This window comes from Hippopotamus amphibius, chromosome 2 (assembly GCF_030028045.1).
Source record: "Hippopotamus amphibius kiboko isolate mHipAmp2 chromosome 2, mHipAmp2.hap2, whole genome shotgun sequence".
NCBI classification, from domain to species: domain Eukaryota; kingdom Metazoa; phylum Chordata; class Mammalia; order Artiodactyla; family Hippopotamidae; genus Hippopotamus; species Hippopotamus amphibius.
The window spans coordinates 1421808-1437644 of record NC_080187.1 but is presented as its reverse complement, the minus strand read 5'-3'; the positions used below and the strand labels follow the sequence as shown (position 1 = coordinate 1437644).

General features: G+C 67.8%; 2 protein-coding genes across 4 annotated transcripts; both read right to left on the bottom strand.

The window, feature by feature from the left end:
* Window positions 1–4658: 4658 nt before the first annotated feature.
* On the bottom strand, window positions 4659–6405 carry DNLZ (DNL-type zinc finger). Its single transcript, XM_057724085.1, has 3 exons — window positions 6128–6405; window positions 5666–5805; window positions 4659–4921 (listed from the first exon to the last, which is right to left on the bottom strand). Exons 1-3 carry the CDS (start codon window positions 6326–6328, stop codon window positions 4753–4755), a joined length of 510 nt encoding a protein of 169 aa, XP_057580068.1. The 5' UTR covers window positions 6329–6405; the 3' UTR covers window positions 4659–4752.
* Window positions 6406–6424: 19 nt separating this feature from the next.
* Window positions 6425–15820, bottom strand: CARD9 (caspase recruitment domain family member 9). Of its 3 annotated transcripts, none has more exons than XM_057724076.1 (13): window positions 14756–15820; window positions 13233–13429; window positions 12887–13024; window positions 11966–12270; window positions 11711–11890; window positions 11468–11611; window positions 11130–11255; window positions 9467–9658; window positions 8973–9014; window positions 8636–8684; window positions 7290–7366; window positions 6929–7011; window positions 6425–6808 (listed from the first exon to the last, which is right to left on the bottom strand). In XM_057724076.1, exons 2-13 carry the CDS (start codon window positions 13414–13416, stop codon window positions 6709–6711), a joined length of 1620 nt encoding a protein of 539 aa, XP_057580059.1. In that variant the 5' UTR covers window positions 13417–13429; window positions 14756–15820; the 3' UTR covers window positions 6425–6708. The 3 variants fall into 3 exon arrangements, 1 of the variants encoding a protein (XP_057580059.1); XR_009051504.1 differs by having other exon boundaries at window positions 6753–6808; window positions 8628–8684; XR_009051505.1 differs by lacking the exon at window positions 8636–8684 and having other exon boundaries at window positions 6753–6808.
* Between the last annotated feature and the right edge of the window lie 17 nt (window positions 15821–15837).

Here is a 15837-nt window from a genome sequence, read left to right as displayed (position 1 = left end):
CCAACCCCTCCCCCCTCCCTCCCCCTCCCCGGGCTGGAGGAGGAGGAGGAGGAGGAGGAGGAATCCAGTCCTAGGAAGCCCAGAGCCTGAGGAGGCAGTGGAGGCCGTGCCCCCACGAGGGGTCCCCGGGCCCACCAGGCACATGGTCCTGATCCAGCAGCATCGGGAAGGAAGGGGGTGAGCTGCCACGCTCCTCAACGCCTAGCCCAGGAACTGAGCCGGCCTGGTTCTGGGAATACCAGCGGGCGGGGGTCGGCCCCCCGACCATGCGGGGCGGGCAGCGGGTGCACGGGCTCCAGCCCTGTGGCTGTGTGAGCCCCCAGCCCTCACCCCCGCCCCGGGGGGAGATGACACCGCCGCCTACTTCCGCGGGGTGTCAGCCCTCGGGACGGGGCAGGAGACAGGCCCCCCGGGAGGCCGTGGCCATCACCCTCACCCAGACCCCCGTCTCAGCCCGCCTCTTGCAGGGCCCTCCTCCAGCTCTTCTGGGGCGTCCCTGGGTCGAGACGCAGCCCCTCCACCCCCAGGTCGCAGGGCGGCCCTCCTCCTGGGCAGCACCTCCCCCAGCCCCACAGTCTCTGAGGGTGGACAGATGGCCGGACCCCGGCCCTCGGTGCCGCCTGCGGAGCTCTGGGTGGAGGGGCTTCCCCCACGAGGGGGCGGGCAGGGCAGCGGTGTGGGGTTGAGACCAGCGCACAGGACCCGCCCAGCCTCCTGCGCGCCTGGATGTATTTATTGGTCACACGTGTTTGCCATGTTGTCCGTGGGTCCTTTCACACCCAAGAGGTACATTTGTTTCTCTGTTTTTCCCGAGAAAAATAAAGTCTGCCAAGTGAGTGCTGCCTGTGTCGGGATGAGGGCTGGCGGGGCTGTTGGTCCTTTCGGAGGTCCAGGGACGGCCTCCCCCGGGTGAGCAAGCCTGCCCTGTGCCAAGGGCCGGGGGCTGGGGGACAGCGCCCTCCTGCGCGCCCCCGCGCATGGGCTCGGTCCCTGCTGCGTGTATCAGAGAGGGGGCTGGGGCTCCGAGGGGCGAAGCGGCCGCCCCAGGGACACACAGCCCCAGGGACACACAGCCCCACGGACACACAGCCCCAGGGACACACAGCCAGTGAGGAGGCTGGTGTTGGAGCCCAGGTGTCCCCCAGGCCCCACACTCCCCTCCCAGAGACGCTCTGAGGCTGCGACAAGGCTGCTGGAACGCGTGGAGTGCAGTGTGGGGCCGGCTCGCTGGGGCGGCGCGCAGGGAACCCAGGCCTCCCCCCGCCCCCACCCCCCGGGCCAGCCATCCTGCAGCCTCTGTTGGGTTGAGCTGGCCCCGGCCCCACCCAGAAGGCTTCGTTCCAGGAGGCCATTTGCACGGGGATGGTCCGGCGGGTCTACACAGTGAAGACGCTTGGAGCCCTGGGACTCCTGCTCCACCTGGGGTGGGGCGCACGTCTTGGGGACTCACAGGGCAGGCGGTCAGGGTGTGCACCCCTGGCCTTGACACAGTGCCCTGTGGGGAACCCCACCCCACCCCTCCTTGCAGAAGGGGGTTCTGACCAAAGGCAGATGGGAACTGGGGGCCAGCCTGGCTCCCTGCCTGCATCGCTGGGTCCTAAAGTCTGGGCCGCATACATGGTGTCTGGGCTCCCTCAGCCCCCGGGCCTCGGGCCAGGCCAGCTGGAGGTCACGTCACAGGTGGAGACCCCCACCTCGGTCCTCTCAGGGACCCAGACCCGGGAGATACAGCTCGGGTGCCTCCAGTGTTCAGCAGAGGACAGGTGGCCGGGGCGGGGGTCTACTAGGCAGAGGCCGAGGGCTTGAGCAGGAGGCTGGCCAGTGGGCCGAGGCGTGAACAGGAGGCTTCTGCTGGGAGGTGCCGGGTGGGACACGCAGACCAACCCTGGAACCCAGGGGGCACCCCACATGGGGCTGCTGACAGCACCTCGAACGACAGGACCACCAGGAATTGCCCGCCAAAACCTAGGAGGCAAGGGAGCCCCTGAGGGGTCCTGGGCCCCCGTAGGAGGCCTCGCACGAGGTGGGCTTGCCCGGACCCCCAGGCACTGGAGCACAGCACTCGGAGGGGCAGCAGCAGGACCCTGGAGCAGCATGCATCCCTCCAACTGCACCCGGGCTGTGGGTGCTCGGACCGCAGGACGCCGGAGCTGGGACAGGGCAGTCCTGCGCTCTGGCCTCTTGGATGGGGGGCCTGTGGGACAGCAGGTGGGAGCCCCCACCGCATGGTCGCAGCAGCACACCTGCCCGGTCACCTGCTCTGCACGTGGAGAGCAGCTGAGTCAGAGCTCACACAGATGCAGGAGCCAGGCCAGCCGCCAGGAGCCTGGGGAGAGCGCTAGGGGTCTGGGAGGAGGCGCGTGGGGGCACTGGTTAACGCCCAGCAGAAAGCCCCACCCCAGGAGAGATTGGCCTGGCACAGACACCCCAGTACCCGCACTGTGGGCAGAGGGGCAGGTGGGCCCGGGCAGGCCTCCCACTCCCCAGAGCAAGCCAGCCACGGACACCGGGCAGCACAGAGCCGGGGGGGCACCAGCCTGGGGACAGCAGTGGCGGCAGGAGAGCTCCCCTCAGCTCACACCCAGTGACCCGCCGCGTGAGACCCTGCTGCTCCCCTCCGCCCCACACTGACTGCAGGAGGCCGGAGAGCAGGGAGCCCCCGAGGGGCGGGGAGAGGGAGGGTGGCTGGGAGGAGCTGGTCCGGAGGGGAAAGTGTAGGTTAAGGGCGGTGGGATGCGGTCAGGGCACCCGAGAGCGAAGAAAAGGGAAGGTGGGTGAGGACAAGGCCCACCCAGGGAAGGAGAGAGCCCTCCCCCGACCCCAGAGAGTTCTCAGAGCTCCAGGAAGCCTCTCACAGCCAGATCGGGATGCTAAAGGCTCTGAGAAGTCCCGCAAGAAGACAGCTGTTAGATGTCCTCGAACCCATCGTTCCCAGCTAGCTGTTCTCAGACCCTTTTTACCTCTGGAAGACCACACTTGGGGATGTGTGGTCACAGGACGCACGACACTCTAATGTGACCCTTTGGAGAGGGTCCTAGCCTGAGGTGAGGGAGGAAAGATAGTTGAGGGGCAGTGGGGAGAGCCAGGGGCGCCTTGGGAAGGCACTGGAGAGCGGCAACACCCACGCTGTCCTGATCCCGGTGCGGTGAGGCCAGCGACCAGGAGACGCTGCCACACGGAGGTGGTGATGCTCACAGAGCCCACGAGAAGAGCCGTGCTGTGCCACGGGGGCCACACGGGGAGGCGCCGGGGTTGGCCAGGACGCAGGGGAGGAAAAGCAGGCAGGAGCTGTTCCCATGATGACCGCGCGAAGTGACAGTAAGGTAGGGCCAGCAGGCCGGCTTGGCGTCCAGGAACTGACCAGCCCTCCAGCACCAGAGGGCGCAGACATCCACGCATCAGAAGGAGACAGTAAAAGACACGGTGAGCACACGTGTCCAAACCACCCTTGGAGGGACACGGGTGGCCCTCTTGAGTCCGCTCTGCACGCTCAGAGTCTGGCCAGCTCCCTGGGCCTCGCCACATCTGGCCCCAACCCTCTGGGGGGAGCGAGAGCCTGCTGCTCTGGTGTTTCCAGGCCAGCAGGTCCCCGGGGGCCTCTGTGGGGGAGCGGGCCCGGGGCTGGCGCAGCCTCCAGCACTGACTCGGAAAATGTCACGGGCGGCTCCGGGCGGGATAACAGGGGGTTGTTCGCCACAGGAAGGATGGGGGGTAATCGAGTCGGAGCACAAGCAGGGGCTCAGATCCTGCGGGGACCTTGCGAGGCCGTGCCTGGTGACAAGTGCTGAAGGTCACACAGCCCAGAACACGTCTGGAAATAAACACGCTTCCGTAAACACTGGAACATCCTGAGAAGGCAGTCCAACGAGGCTGGGAGACAAATTGCACAGCCTGGCGGAGGGGTGCACTGCGAGGGACAGGCAGCCCACCGCCAGGCACACAGCAGCGCTGCTCCCACTCCGACACCACGGCCGCCTAGCCTGTCTGCGGCCACGGTGAGCAGCCGAGTTTGCTGACTTTGTTTGGCCGGCGGCCAAGGGTCAGGGCTGAGGTGGGCACTGGCTCACCAGTGCCGTCCAAGGGGTGTCAAGGGCATGGCAGGTGGCATAGAAGTCTCTGCGGGGCCTCCTTTCCTCTGCCCAGAGGGACGGGACCCACGGTGGGGCTTGGGGGTGCTGATCCCGCCCCCAGGAAGAAGAGCAGCTAACTGTCCATCGAGATCAGGGCCCTGGGGCCTCCCTGATGGCCCAGTGGTTAATACTCCCCGCTTCCACTGCAGAGGGCACGAGTTTGATCCCTGGTCGGGGAACTAAGATCCCACATGCTGTATGGCATGACAAAAAAAAAAAAAGATCAGGGCCCTGACATTTGGGTCAGGGCTGAGCCACCCTGAGCCTGAGTCCCGTCTTCCCCCCTGTACTCCAGACAAGGTGGCACCGTGAGCATCTCCATCTGCAGGCAGGAAGACAGAGGCTTAGAGGGGCAAAGGGACCTGCCCAAGGCCACATAGCCACAGCCAGGAGGGGCTCAGACTCCACGTCCAGACCCTTCCCACTCAGACGTGGCCGGCAGCTGCAGAAAGCCCGGCCAGCAACTGGAGGGCATTCCCGTGAGTCATTCTGACTCCAGAACCAGAGATGACAAGAGAGCCCCAGGTCCCAGCACCTGCAAGGGATGTCTGTTTATTGACAGAAAACAGGCGAGTTCCGAGGGGCCCAGAGCCAGAGCACCCTGCTTGAAGGCAACGGTGGGTCAGCTGGCCTCCGTCTTGCCAGGGTGGGTGGGATCCTGGTCCTCAGCCCCTTCCACAGCCGTCGTGGGTTTGCGGGGCCCCGCAGCCTCTAAAACGAGCTCCAGGGCCCCCTCGCCAGCCACTCGGTGTACCTTCTCCCCTCTGGCCGCCAGGATTTCTTCAATATTCCTGAGAAAGAGGGAGGTGTCGTGACACTCCAGGCCTCGAAGCTGTGCTGCATCTGGGCACCTCGAGGGCACCCCAGGCCAGGCTCGAGCACTTGGGTTCCTGCGCTGGTGTGGCATCAGGGCCACCTAGCCAGCAGGCTCCTGACCACTGCCGCCCACTGCTTTCCACAAGGGGGCGAGGCTGGCCCTGCAGGCCTAGGGCCCTGACCACTCTGCCTCACCCCCCCTCCAAGTCTGGTCCAGTCAACCAACCAATGCCGGCAGAGAACAAGGAAGCTGCAAGCTAGGGTCCCTGCCCTATAGCACGCACTCAGGAAAGGAACCACTGAGTGAAAGCCAAGCTGCTGCTTTTCAGTCAACCTCATCTGACCCCCTCGTTTTCGGGGAGGCCCACGGCCCTGACACGTAACCAGGTCCTACATGCGCCTGGAGGCTGTCAGTGAGGGCAGACGTCAGGCAGTGAAGCAGGCCGAAGGGGGCTGATCTAGGGCAGAAGACTTCCAAATAAAGACATACGCCAATCTTGGGCATGTTTTTACTAATAAGTTACTTAAGGTTTATCTGGATTTCAAATTGAACTGCACCTCTTGTATTGGCAAGGAAGCTGGGCTGGAGAAGTGGGCTCTGCGAGCCTCATTAGAAGGGCGGTGCCCCGGGGAGGCTGGGTGGGGCTCCAGACTCGGGATGGACCAGGCCAGTTCTGGGATACAGACCGCTGTCCCCAGCCCTGCCCTGGTGGCCGCACCTCTTCCCATCCAGGTCCGAGAACCAGCCCAGGTTGTCGGCGATGATGTGGTGGTTCTGGCAGCCGGGGCAGGTCACGATGACCACACCCTGGTGATAGGCGAGCTTGGAGATGCGCTTGGAGGACCTGGTGCCACAGACCTAGCGGAGACTCGAGGTGAGACCCTGCTCGCGCTCCCGCCTCTGCCAGGTGGGCCCGCCCCTGGTTTAGCCCCACCCCCGCGCGCGACCTCGCCCCCGAAAAGATCCGCCCCTAACGACAGCCCCACCCTTCTCCCGGAGAGCACCGCCCCGGCTTAGCCCCGCCCTCCCAAGGGATCCGCCCCGAGCGACAGCCCCGCCCCTCTCCTGGAAGGCCCCGCCCCTGAGGATAGCCCCACCCCTCCTCGCAGTCCCGCAGCGTTGCCTGGCTCCAGAGGCAGGTGCGGGCCCGGCCCCGGCCCCGCGCCCGCCACGTGCCCACCTTGCAGGTGTAGACGAGCTGGTAGTGCGCCGGCCCGGGTCCCGGCTCGGAGCTCCAGCGCCGCCAGCCCCAACCCCAGGCCCGCCTTCTCCCCGCGGCCTCCAGGCAGGCCCCGCGCCCCCACAGCCACCTCAGGCCGAGTCCCCGGGGCCGCACGTGGCTCGAGAGTATCGGCGCAAGGCCCAGCGCCGCCCGCAGCATCCCGCCCGCCGGCCGCAGCCGCCCCGCCCAGCACAGCCAAGACCGCCCGCCCCGCCCCGCCCCGCCCCGCCCCGCCCCGCCCGGCGCCGCCGAGGCCGCGCCGCCGCCATCTTGGAAGCGGGCACGCGGCGGAAGCGGCCTCCTCGGCTGCCGTCGCCGGCGGGCGGGCGGGGCTCTGCCGCCCCCTCGCGGCCGGAGGTGCGCGCTGGCCGGCGCGGGGCCGGAAGGCGCGCGCGGGAGCGAGAGCGTCGGAGGCGGCGGCGTCCGCACCGCGGTCGTTTATTGACGGGGCTGCCCTTTTAACACAGCACGCGCGCGCCACACAGAGCAAGGACCCGCCCGCGCTCGCCGGCCAGGCGGCGGCCGCCCGGAGGCGCCAGCTAGGAGCCCTCGGTGTCGGTGTTGTCGCTGCCCGTGGTGTTCTCGCAGCCCGCCTCCCCCTGCCGCGCGCCGTGGGCCATCTTCCTGAGCGCCCGCTTCCTGCGGGAGACCCGACGCGGCGGCTCAGGTGCGCGCAGGTGCGCGCGGGCCCCGGCCCCGGCCCCGCCGCCAGCGCCCGGCCCCGCCCCCAGCGCCCCCGCCCCGCCCCCGCCGGCCCACCTGCGGTAGTTCTCGAAGCTCTCCTTGAGGCGCCTCCGCCCCTTCTCCTTCTCGGGGGGCTCCCCGCGCCTCGGGGCGGCGTCCTGGAGGAGCGCGCGGCTCAGGTCCGGCCCGCGCCGCGTGGGCCCCGCCCCGCCTTCCAGGGGACACGCCGGGCCCACCCTCTGCCCCCTCGCCCACCCGCTGCTTTGTCCGAGAAGGGAGGGGACTCAGCCTCACGTTCCAAACACCGCACCCCAGGGCAGAGGCCCTGTGATCACCCCCAGGCGTCCCGGTGGAGGGCTCACTCTCTCCGGGACCAGTCACACTGAGACCCACCCCAGGGGCCTCCCAGGGCTCCAGGGACCCCCGGCAGCCTTACGTCGGGGGTCAGTGAAAGCCGCTCCTTCTGCAGAGCCACAAAGGGCTGCTCCGGACTCTCCCCGATGGCCGGGCCGCCTGGAAAGGAGAGGTGCCTGTCGGTCCTGCCCAGCCGCTGGGATGGCGCTCGCTGGTACCTCTACCTCCTCCCCACGCCCGGGCCAGTCCTGTGCCACCTCCTGGGTCCTTCCTTGGACCCCGCAAGAATTCCCACTGTACAGACACGGGGACTGGGCGCAGAGACCTCACTGCCCACTCCCTGCGCCTGGAGCAGATGGCAGGGGCTCAGGCTGCTGCCTCCCTCCACATCTGCCAGCCCGATGGGCCCAGGGCTCAGGACCCTCAGAAAAAGCGCTCCGATGGGCTGGCTCCCCTCAACTGTCCATGATGGGGAACTGTGGATTCCAGGTCTCGGGGACATCTCGGGGGGCAAGGCCCAGGCCCAGGTCTTTCCCTTCTTCGTGGCCTCTGACCCTGAAGCCTGCCCCGCCTCCTGCCAGGGGCCACGCCAGCCCCGGGTTGGGGCTGCCAGGCCGGCTGGGCCAGCAGCCTTCTCCTCCTGCTGGCTGCCTGCAGGGCCTGCCTGCCTGTCCTGGGGGAGCGCTGGCCTCAAGCTTGTGTCTTTGGGCAGCAGCAGAGGGGCCAACCACTTACTTCTCCATTTGCTGCCTCTTCTTCCTCTTTTGTCCCCCCTCTAGAAGCTGAGGTCAGGCCTGACGCTGAGGAAGTCTGTCTGCCTTCACACGCTACCTCTGCGGTGGCGCCCCCCCCCCGCCCCCGCCTCGTCCTCCCAAACTCCCGTGACACCCACCTCCAGAGCCAGCCCCTCGTCATCCCCTCGGGGCCACCTCCCAGCCACTCTGCGTCCTGTGTCCAGGCAGGCAGAGGGATCCCGCCCCTGCCACCATCCCCCTGAGCTGTCCCTCCTTGCCTGTTCTGTACCCACTTCCTGGCAGGGCACACCTGGGCAGCGGCTACCTCCCCAGTTCCCTCCTCTGGAGGGCGGGGTGCCTCCACTCTGCATTCCTGGGGCCCGAGTGGGCTCTGATGGCCAGGCGTGTTCTCAAGGTGGGAGCTGGGATGTGGACCTGAAAGCCTGGGCCCTGGGTTCAAATGGGGCTCTTGGTTGCTCTCTGGGCAACCTTGGGGGTTGCTTATCCCTCTGAGCCTCAGTGTGCCCATCTGTGAAGTGGCATTGTGCAGATCAATGGGCCAGGGCTGGGGCACGCGTCCCCAGGCATCAGTCATGCAGTCGGTGTGTGTGCTGCAGGTCAGGACACGTGCCAACTGGCAGCGATAAGGAGGCCTTGGCCAGATTCCTCCGGGACAGGTCGCTCACCTCCTCACCTTTGTCTGCGAGCTGGGCATCCTCCTCCAGGTCCTGGGGGAGCAAGAGCTTCCCGAGAGAGATGGGGCGACCCGTCAGACCACCACCCTGCTGGGACTGGACCTGACCTCAGCACTGCCTGCCCCGTGCTGCCCTCCCCACCACCGTCAACCCCTGTGCCGGCTTCTCAGAGAGGGACCTACGCTGCTTGACTGGACATGGGGAGGATGGCCGGCAGTGGGCGGCCAAGCCCCCGGAGCTTCTGAGGGACGCATATGGGACTGTGGTCTGGCAGAGGTGGTGGCTGGGAGCCTCAGGTGAGGCCGGCCCTGGGTGGACCACCAGAGTCACACTCACCTCCTGGGAGTTTCTGGGTGAGCTGTCCTCCAGGTCGGAGCTCTGCAGTCACAGAAGAGGGGTTGGTCAGCAGGCTGCGGGGGAACCGAGCCACTCCAGGCATGGGGTAGGGTCCCAGGCCAGCCTGCCATCTGGGGAGGCCCCTCTCCAGGCCCCACGGCTGGGCCTGGCCCCTGGCCAGAACACCCCCACCCACTGCACCCTGCCAGGCCGTGAGCTACGCGGGCCCTGCCGCCCGCCTCCAGGAGGGCTGGGTGAGGAGTCAGCCTTACAGAGGAGGGAGGGGGCTCAGGAAGCTCCCGGGACCTGCCAGGGCCACCGGCAGAGCAGTAGCCCTAGCCAGGCCGGGACCTGGCCCTCTGGCAGCTCCTCTTCTGGGCTCTGCAGTCTTTAGGGACACACCTGCTCCCACGTGGCCACACACCCCCAGCCCCACCGTGGCAGCGCCACAGCTCTGACCGAGGGACACTGCCGAGGCCCCGGGGGAGGCCCACCAGGACGGAGGTCTCCAGCTGCTGCCGCCGCAGCCTGCTCTCCACGGCCAGCAGCTGACCCTCGCGCTGGAACAGCTGTAGCTGCAGCTCATCTGCCTTCTCGCTCAGCTCGCGGACCTGCTTCCTCAGTGCGTCCTTGTCCTGCAGGCTGCGGGCGTGCTGTGCGTGCAGCTCCTCCCGCGCCACAATGGCCTGTGGGGCAGCGCAGCGCAGGGCAGGGCAGGGCCGGGCGGGGCTGAGGCGGCGCAGGACCCCTGCTGGGCCTCCCCGCAGAGCGCGGCCGGCCACCCTGCGCCCCAGCACCCACCCTCAATGGGCTTTCATTTCCCCTCCGGGCTCTCACTTCTCAGCACAGCCCACCTGATTTCTAGCAATGCTCCTGGGAGAACTTCCAGCAACGAGGCCAGAGACAGGTGGGGCCAGCGCTGGCCCCTTCCCCTTACTCATCCAAGGATGTCATTTGGGTTTGGGGGGTTGTAAAGGTAACACAGGCTCATGATGGAAAGTTCCGGAAATATACAGGATACCCCTGAGAATAGCCCCTGCTGAGCCTGCGGGTCTCCAACTCCTGCTCCCCGGGCGCATTCAGCCGTGTTCACCTGCCCACACGTGTGTTTCGTACTTCCTGGGGGTGGCTTCATATCAAGAACATCTTGCTGACCGCCGTGTGAGTCTTTAAAACAAACACCCCACACTTTATCGTGCCCATCCCCCACAGCGGGGACCCTGAGGTCAGCACAGGAGGCCAGCCCACGACCGTGACTGGCCTGGGAGGCAACGGCTGCGAGGCAGCCTTGCAGGAAGCCAGCCTCTGTCTCCAGCAACGATCCAGGAAGCTAAGCCCACAGCCCTGCATCAGTCCCCGCGACAGCCAGGGCTGCATTCATAACAGGACTTCCCGAGCTCCTGTGCCTGCTTCCAGCTTGGGACCCACCGGAGAAAACCCTGCCACGCACCTCGGCGGCCAGGCCAGCGTCCCCGGGGCGGACGGCCTGCCCCGGGGGCCTGCAATGTGCGCTGCAGGGGGACCTGCTCGGGCAGTCCACGGAGGAGCCGTCCCGTCGGGTGAGCTGCGCCCATTTCACACCTCACGTGCGCACGCGGCCTTGAAAGCAGCAGCCCCCTGCCGGCTTTCTCTGCATTTCTGTTATTCCCATGAGAGAGCTTTCTAGAAGTGGAATTCCCAGGGTAAAAGGACCCTACTTCTTCCGGCTCCTGATACGGATTGCCCATCACCCTCCAGAAAATGACTGAAGCACCAGCTGTGACTGATTAGAAACGACCCCTGGGCCGTGACGGGAAAGTGATGGGATGGAGATGCGGACGCAGCCCTGCGCAGGGGCACTGCCTTCCCTCTGGGAGAATGCGGCCGGCTAGGGCACCCATGGCTTCTTAGGTAAAATAAGCATTTGCAAAACAAGTCAGAAAGCTTCCATTTTTGTAAAACGAAAAAACTACACGTACACTGAAAAGAGCCTGGCAGGTACAGCACGAGGTGGAGTGTGGGCTTCCTGGCAGCAGGCGGGGCAGGGGCAGGTTAACTTCGTCTGTGTTTACGGCCTTAAATGAGCACGAACTGCTTCTGTCAGTGCTCCCCGGAAAGCCACCTTGCGCCTGCCTCCCCTGAAAGGCCACGGCACCCGGGCAGGCTGTGCGGCCCTACCTGGTCCCTCTCGACGGCGACCTCCTCCATCTGCTGCAGGATGGCCTCGATGCGGTCCTTGTACATCTTGGAGTCCTTCCGCAGGGCCAGGCACTGCAGCTCGAACATCTCCTTCTCCTCCGTGCACTGAGGGAGACGGCAGTTAGCCAAACTGCCCGCGGCCCCGCCGGCCCGGAGCTCAAGACCAGAGCCGGGCCCCGACACGCCCGGGAGTGAGGGCACTGGGTGGGGCGGAAGGCCGGCCCTCGCCTCCAGGTGGTGGAAGGAAGGACGTGGAGCCGAGAGGCAGCCCCACTCGGTCGGCCCAGGGCGTCCCCCGCCGCCCACCCGCCGCGTACCCGGGCGCGCAGAGCCTCAGCCTGGCGCAGGTCCTTGCGCAGGGAGAAGATGGTGGCGGTCTGCTCCTGGAGGTCCCGCTGCGCCTGCCGCCAGTCCTCCTCCAGCACCTGGATGTAGGGGCTGCTCTGGTCCGGCTTCCCCTCCTGTGGGCGCGAAGGGAGAGGGCGGCAGGACCGCGGGGCTGGGAGGCCCGGGTCCGGCTCCCCCGCGCGGGCCCCGCCGGCAGGCCGCGGGGGCCCCACCTGGACACAGGCCTCCAGCCCCTGCAGCCGCGCCTGCAGCAGCGCCTTCTCCTGCTGCAGCTCCCACAGCAGCTCCTGGCTGGGCCGCTGCTCCATGGCGTGCCGCAGCTTCAGCGTGTGCTTGCGCTCCACGGAGCAGTCGTCCTCCGCCTTCATGAGGCTGTGCTGGAGCCGGTCGACCTGCGGGGCGGCCACCCGCGTCAGCCCGGGCCCACCCCCACGCCCGCCCCGGGGCCCCATGGCCCGCGCACGCACCTCCAGCTGCAGGTCTCGGTTGCGCATGAGCGCGGCGCCCCGCTCCTCGCTCTGGCGGGCCAGGCGCAGGGCCAGGTCGTAGTTCTCGTCCTTGCAGCGCTGGAGCTCGCGGCCGCCCGCCGCGCAGGCCTCCTTGAGGCGCTGCACACGTTCCTGGTGCTTGCGCAGCAGGCTGTCCTTCACCCGCAGCTCCTTGATGAGGTCGTCCTTGGAGCCCAGCAGCGCCGTCAGGTCCTGCACCTTCTTCTGCAGCTTCGTCACCTCGCTCATCAGCAGCTGCGTCAGGCCCGACTCCCCGGACGCGTCTGCGGACCGCGCGGGCGTCACACGCAGCTCGGTGCCCCTGGCCCGTCCCGGGCCTCTGCGTGAGGACCAGCGGCTCCAGGGGAGCCTGGCCGAGGGCTCGGGGTCCGGTTGTGGCCGCTCCCCACCCGGGAGGTGACCCGGGGCCCTCACTCAGCTTCCAGCCCCGTCCCCACCCCCTTCCAGGGCGGGGCCACCCGGGACCTGGGCGTCCTCCTCGCCTTGTCTAGGTGTGTTCTCATCTTGACTGACAGGCAGGGGACATGGCTCGGGGCCGCCCCACCACAGTGGGGGCCAGCAAGCCTGACCTCTCAGGAGCAGGGCTTTAGCGGGGTCACAACGGTCAAGAATCAGCCTGTGCGCCCCACCTCCCACCTGCTCCCCACGCTGGAGTTCGGGTCCCCCTCTCCTCCAGCCTCTGCTCCCTCCACAAGCGTCAGGAGGACAGCGGGATGGGAGGGACACCCAGACAGGGCCCGAAGCTGGCACCCTTCCCACACCTGGCTCGCTCCGTTCCTTCCATCCGCACTGTACTCATCAAGGGACCAAGCGGGGAAGGGCCCGCCAGCCCCAGCGCACACCAGCGCCCTGCCTCTAGGCCTGGGTCGCATTCCTCACCAATGATCATGGAGAAGACGCGGGTGGGCTCCTTGCCCGTGACCTTCCTGTAGAGCTGCGGGTAGTAGAGCTCCAGGCTCTCGAGGAAGGCCACGTAGCCTTTGTGGCCGGTCCGCTGCAGGATGTCCAGGAGCACACCTGTGGCCAGAGAGCGCGCGCTGGACGCACGAGGCTGCACAGCCCCTCGAGCCTGCAGCGGTGCGGCTGGATGGCTGCCGCAGGCCTGGTCCCACCTCGGGGCTCTCCCAGGGGCCTCCGCTGCCGTGAAGCGCCACCGCTGCAGGCACGCAGGGCAGGGACGGGGGCGCCGGGCTTCCTGGGAACGAGGGTGGGGACGGACACTGACCCACTTTCCGCTTGCGGGTGACCAGGTTGGGGTCGCTGAGCACCTGCTCCTCGTCGTCGGGGTTCAGGACCTTGCACTGGCGCAGGTAGGGCGTGATGCGGGCGGGGTCGATGACAGAGATAAGCTTCACCCGGAAGCCCTCCAGGGCGCTCCAGCACTCGTCCTCGTTCTCGTAGTCGGACATGGCGGGCGGGCGGCTGGGAGGGACGCCGCCGCTGAGCAGGGGCCACGCGGAGACCCAGGCTGCTGCCCCGCCCGCCAGGGCTCAGGGCAGAGCTGGACCAGGAACCAGCCCAGGCACCCGCGGAGGGCGAGGCGCCCCCGCTCCCATCGCCCGCTCTGCTCCTGCCCCTCCGGCCGCCCGGGGCGCTCTCCCCGCGTCACCCCATCAGCGTGGGGGTGGTGCGGAGATGCTCCAGGGTCAGGTGGCGTCTCGGAGAGCACGCTCCCCTGCACCTCGGCCCTCTTCCGGCCCGGCCCCCAGCCAGGACACCTGCAAAGTGCCACGGGGCTGGCGTGGGGCTGCCTCCCACCCGCGGAGCCGTTTGTGCTGCCTGCCGGCACAGCCTCCCTGGCACACGCGGGAGGCATCGCAGCCCCGGCCGCCCACTGGCCAGTGCTCAGGCACAGAGGTGCCAGGCGGTGCTGAATGGGACTTCCTCCTCCTCTGCAGAGCAGTGCCCGCTCACATCCAGTCCCACCCCCTCCCCTCCTTCCGGCGGCTGGTGATGCAACAGCCGCCCAGCAGCTGCCGGCCTGCTCCGGGTCAGGCTCAGTGACACGGCGGACGGGTGACGGCGGACGGCCCACAGGAGAGGGAGAGCCAAGGCCTGGGCACACTGGGAAGGGTGGTTGTGTTGCCCTGGCTGCCCTGGAATGTGGCTTCACGCCTCCTCTGGGCTCTCGGGCACCAGCCGTCCAGGCCGCTCTCCACTTCCCAGATGAGGCCTGCTCTTGGCCACTGTATCAGGGGCGGTCGGGCCAGCTCTCGGACGGGGGCCCATCTATGCTGGGACCACGCCCCACTGTTCCCTTCTACAGTATCAGTGGGGGACCCACTCTCTCCAGGGCAAGCTGAGCCAGGAGCCGCCATGTGGTTGCCTCCTCCCGGTGGTGGGGATGGAGACCCTGACCCGGCCGTGTCCGGCTGAGCCTTCGACCTGCGCGGGAAACACCGGGTTCCAGCCCAAAGGGGCTGGGTCCCACGCCTCATGCTGCGCTCAGCCGGCCCACCCGCCCCGTGGGAGACGAGGCGCTGAATGAAAGCACCAGCAACTCAGGGTCTTTGGAGCATCTGGCCTAGTCCCCACCTTCCTAACCTGAAGTCTAGTATCCCACACCTGACGACACCCTGCTGCTAACTCCACTGAACGAGCAGCAGGTCCCGGGTGGCTGTGAAGGGGGACAAGGCCACCTGGGACCCTCCTTGGGTACTTGCTCCAGATCCCTCTCCCTGCCCGAAGCCCGAGCTGGGCCACAGCGCCTTCCCAGCCACCTGAAGAAAGGGCACCAGGCCAGCCTACCTCGGAGTGCTCCTGCACAGTCTGGGCCGCCAGATTCAATGAGAGGAGGGAGGGCGGAGCCGGGAAGAGAGCCCTGCACTTCCTGACAGTCTGGTTAACCCCACAGAGGCCCAGCTGTCCTCCCACAGGGACCATCCCCGCGCTGCCTTCCGATTTGCCCAAGCAGGGCAGCCCCGGGAGGCGGGGACAGGGAAGTGGAAGCTGCCCGCTCCCAAGGAAAGCTGCTCGGAGCCCTGCTGCCCAGCCCTGCGGGCCTGGCCCCGCCCGTAGGCAGTGGGAGTGTGCACCAAGGCTCTCCAGGGCTGGAGGAGGCCAAGCCACCAGCCAGTCCACTTCGGCCTCAAGAGGACTGCCGCGTGGGCTGGGGAGGCACTGCCGCCCCCAACCCCACGCCCCAGCTGCCTCGGCCTCTCCCTTCCTGGAAGCAGCCTCTCCCCCAGGACACGCATGCCCCCGGGGCTCTGAGCCCCCGACAGCCAGTTCGGAAGGGCTGCAGGCCGCAGGGCAGAGCGCAGGCCGTCAGAGGACAGTGCCTCCGGGGCCCCAGGGCTGGCTGAGGGCTGCACGACCCCCGGGCCGCTGCCCCACCGGGTGGCCTTACTGGTTGAACCGCGAGGGCGGCCACCTGCCACGTTGAGCAACAGCTCCGGGAAGGGGCTGTGGCTGGGTGGGCATCCGGGCGGTGCCGCCAGCTCCCTTCCTGCGGGGTCCCGAGCCTCAGCCCCGGGGTTTTTCTCTACCTCCTGACCCACTGCGCTCAGTCGCCTAAACCCTGGGCATGCTGGCACCCCCAGGCACGGCTGAGTTGTGGTGGCAGCGTGGCGGCCAGGCCTCCCCGCAGTCCTCCAGAAGGCCTGGTGTCACCTTCCAGGCATGACCCTCCAGGGGTGGGCTGACTCCTGGCCCCCTGGAGGGGCCGCTTCCTGGGGGCTCCTGCTGAGCTGGAGGGGGGGGCGGGGTCCCGGTACAGAAGCTGCGGGAGCTGGGACTCTGGCTCCACGCACCTGGGGGCCGAAGGGCCGGGGCCAGGCCCCCCGTGAGCCAGAGTTTCCTGCTTTGTGAAATGAGGCTAAGAAAGGGGT

Bases quoted from the DNA above. Each gene is read 5' to 3' on its own strand.
- CARD9 (XM_057724076.1), bottom strand. From the start codon at position 13,416: ATGTCCGACTACGAGAACGAGGACGAGTGCTGGAGCGCCCTGGAGGGC. The intron at 9,659-11,129 runs GTAGGGCCGCAC...GCTGCCCCACAG, and splicing joins TCGCCGTCGAGAGGGACCAG to GCCATTGTGGCGCGGGAGGA. The intron at 9,015-9,466 runs GTGGGCCTCCCC...CTGTGACTGCAG, and splicing joins AGCTGGAGACCTCCGTCCTG to AGCTCCGACCTGGAGGACAG.
- DNLZ (XM_057724085.1), bottom strand. From the start codon at position 6,328: ATGCTGCGGGCGGCGCTGGGCCTTGCGCCGATACTCTCGAGCCACGTG. The intron at 5,806-6,127 runs GTGGGCACGTGG...AGTCTCCGCTAG, and splicing joins AGCTCGTCTACACCTGCAAG to GTCTGTGGCACCAGGTCCTC. The intron at 4,922-5,665 runs GTGCGGCCACCA...CCTCTTTCTCAG, and splicing joins TCGGACCTGGATGGGAAGAG to GAATATTGAAGAAATCCTGG.